Source organism: Sinocyclocheilus rhinocerous, unplaced genomic scaffold (assembly GCF_001515625.1).
Source record: "Sinocyclocheilus rhinocerous isolate Xijiao unplaced genomic scaffold, SAMN03320098_v1.1 scaffold37, whole genome shotgun sequence".
Classification (NCBI taxonomy): domain Eukaryota; kingdom Metazoa; phylum Chordata; class Actinopteri; order Cypriniformes; family Cyprinidae; genus Sinocyclocheilus; species Sinocyclocheilus rhinocerous.
Window position 1 is genome coordinate 25,144 of NW_015663585.1, and position 3,558 is coordinate 28,701.

The 3,558-nt window shown below is 39.1% G+C and overlaps 1 protein-coding gene across 1 annotated transcript in view; it reads right to left on the reverse strand.

Moving 5' to 3' along the window:
• LOC107728987 (rho GTPase-activating protein 28-like) overlaps positions 1-3,558 on the reverse strand; it is a 39,326-nt gene that overhangs the window by 1,249 nt on the left and 34,519 nt on the right. The window contains exon 12 of the mRNA XM_016539332.1: positions 3,102-3,284. Coding sequence (XP_016394818.1) covers positions 3,102-3,284 — 183 coding nt within the window. The remainder of the gene's footprint in view (positions 1-3,101; positions 3,285-3,558) is intronic.

The following is a 3,558-nucleotide window of genomic DNA, read 5'->3' on the forward strand; positions in this document are numbered from 1 at the left end:
CTCTCTCTGTGTATCTCATCCACTCATTGCTTTATCCTCCCCTGAGAGCCTAAAGGTAATGGAGCAGGGCAGCATGGTTAATTCAGGATGTGGAAAAACTGTATAGAGTAGAGGCAATGGATTCAGGGCGCATGTAATGGCTATGTGGGTGGAACGCATACATACACACATCTATTCGCTTTTCAACAAACACAAAATATGCTAAATATATTCTGCAACCATTGACTGGTGCTTGTTTAACACCCTGCAAACTGGCTACTCTAATGAATTTAATTAATCAGGTGAAGTGAACAGGTTTATGTTGGATAAATAAAGTTCAGGTCAAACTTGTGGCGTATTATACACCCAAGTCACAAAGGGCATTATGGCTCTCTCTACAGACAGCACTATCCAAATCCAGCAGCAGTGCTGGTAAAAAGACTCTACCAATCAATAGCAGAGATGAAGGGGGGCTGAGATTAATGGGCCGGCGGTGGCAGGCCAAACAAGCTCTAATTTGTTACACCCATCTATAATCACACTGTCTGAAACTGCTACCAGATTTCTGTTCAGTAAATCATGGAACAGATCAGCAGGAAAATTTTAGAAGATTTTAGAAGATTTTCAAGGTCTTAAAGGGGTCATCGGATGCCCATTTTCTACAAGTTGATATGATTCTTTAGGGTCTTAATGAAAAGTCTATAACATACTTTGGTTAAAATTTCTCAATGGTAGTGTAAAAAACACCTTTTTTACCCTGTCAAAATCAGCTCTGTTATCACCAAGCCATTCTAGTCCATGTTGCTTTAAATGCTAATGAGCTCTGCTGACCCCGCCCCTCTCTTCCGTGGGGTGACCTGCTTTTATACAGTCTATGGGGGTGACGAGCAGACTAAACTTCAGCCGCGAAACTGGCTAACTAGCAAGTTATTAGGAAAGGCGATTTGCAAAGATTCATAAAAAAACCTTATACTCACTACTTCTGTTGATGAAGCTGGATCACGAATGATTCGCGCGAACATAGACGCATTTAGGCAGATCGGAATCGGCGCATTCCCTTCAAAACGAAAGTACCGTTAATCGATCAGATGTCGGGAGTAAATGACGACTGCTATATTCATTATTTCATCCAACAACAAAACACCTCAATATCGCTTAATCGGAGACGTTCTTGTCTTCCCCTGCACCGGAGTCGACACAATGGTGGACTGATGACAGCTCACTCAGGGGCGGGTCTAAGGTATGACGCTACTGTCAATCAACTATCGTGGGAGGGGCCTGTACAGAACTACATCACTCTGACAGGAACCTCAGAACAGACTGGTTTGAGAAAGGGGGTTTTAAAATAGGGATTTAAAGGGGTCATATGATGCTGCTAAAAAGAACATTATTTTGTGTATTTGGTGTAATGAAATGTGTTTATGCGGTTTAAGGTTAAAAAAAACACATTATTTTCCACATACTGTACATTATTGTTTCTCCTCTATGCCCCGAAACGTACTTGGAGTCTGTGAGTCAGAACAGCCAGCATTGTGGTCTACTCTCCCAGGATCAGTAAACAGTCCTCCATAAAATGCGCTGCACACATCTGGATATTTGGGTTGAAGTGTTCTGGAACAGTGTTGTAAATACAACTTAACCACTGATTTCTAGTCATGTCCTCTTTTGGCAGGCCGAATCTATGAATGAGTCAACCGATTCACTCAGAAAGTAGAAACTAAACAAGATAACTGTTATTGAAATTATTTACGCTATTTTATTATTGTTTAATTATGATGTGATTATTTGAATTCCACCTCAACGCGTCGCCGTGGAAACGCTGAATCAAATTACGCACCGCTTTTTAACCGTTGACAGAATGAAACGATAAAGATATTTCCTCGGCGAACATCGTGAAGTGATTTTAACAGTGAATTTACGACTTGACCTGGAGAACGAACGCTCTATAGACGCAGGTAACCGCACACACACTCTCTCATCATTCTCTTCTCAGTAATACTCTTTAATACTGTACCTCAAGAAGCCCAAGCCGTCGTAGCTGCTTCTAAAGTGACTATGTAAAGTGAATTAGTATTTGTTAAACTCTTAGCGGCCGTTCACACGCGTTTTTTATTCACTGAGCTGCTTTTCTATGTAAACGCGTGCTAAACGGATGCGTTTGAGCGTTGCGCTCGCGTCTTTTGCGGCATCTCGCGTTCTAAAAACGCAGCGTTTAAGTCAAAATAAGTTGAACTTTAAACAAACGCGTCTGGAGACCAGTGCTTTTCCCCATTGCACTGCCCGCGTCTCGCGTTTTTCAAATCAGAAACGCGTTGTGAAGCTTAACGGCGCGTTTGAATCTATGGCGTTAGAATTTACTGTAGCTACAGTCTATCTTAAATATCTTAAATCCATCTCAACAAATTCATAGCGATGGTTGTAGACGTTCACACAGAACGCGTTTTTGTGTTCCACTTTCCGTGTAAACTCTATTCCATGTAATTCTATTCTGTTTCTATTCCATCTACTCGTTTTCTTATTTATTTATTTAAAAAACACTTAATCCTTTAACGCTTGCTTTCTTTTTATTAAAAAAAAAAAAAAAAGAGTAGAGCTTATGGTTATGGATACTACTATGCCTTGTTCAATGAGCAATAGCTTTGCTACTGCAGTATTTTCCAGTATTTATCAAGTATTTTCCTGCTGTATGCAGTCTTTTAATTGTACAAAATAACTCAGTCAAATACAAACAGGCCTTACTTAAAAATCGCAGACTTTTGAGAATCAACTTAAAATAAATGAGCACATTTCACTAATTATATTAAATCCATTGTGTCATAAATTAAATAATTTAGGTTTTACGTGATTTAGATTTTACGTGATTTATTCGGGTAGATTCCGTTAAAAATTCAAGCCTTAAAACTACTCAAAAAATATTATGCGCAATATTGTTACCATAATTTTAAAACACCAGGGATTCCCAAACATTTTCATCAGCTGAACCCATTTGAGCTCAAATATTTACTAGAGATTTTAAGTTAATATTTCAATAAAGTTTGATGGGTTAATGGTCACATTTAATGTAAGCAAACTCATTTTTATGTTTGATTGATTTTATTTTAAAACCTTTTTTTGTTGTTGACATTTTTATGATGCAGCTCCCTCATGACTACACACTCATCTGCACTCACTTCACTGCGCTCGCGCTCCTTCTCCGTGTTCCATCTCTTCAGTAGTCTGCTCTTGCTCTTCTCTGAAGTCGGCGTTTTTTTGCCCATGGCGGCTTCGTTCATTTTCCTGACGTGGGAGATCAGAAAACATGGGACCTGCGGACATGAAGAGCAGACATCAGAAAACAACGACTTTAAAGGGGTCCTATTATGCTTTTTCACTTTTTTAATTTTAGTGTGTAGTGTGTATGTTTGGGCATAAAAAAGATCTAGAAAGTTACAAATCTCAAAGTCCACTCCAAAGAGATATTTTTTTTTAAATCCCTTTTCAAGAACTACAACGAACGGCTCGTTTGGACTACAGCGTTTGGTTTCCGGGCTTTGTGGTATCACAAAGCGGCTCCTTAGAATATCATTACAAATAATTCCC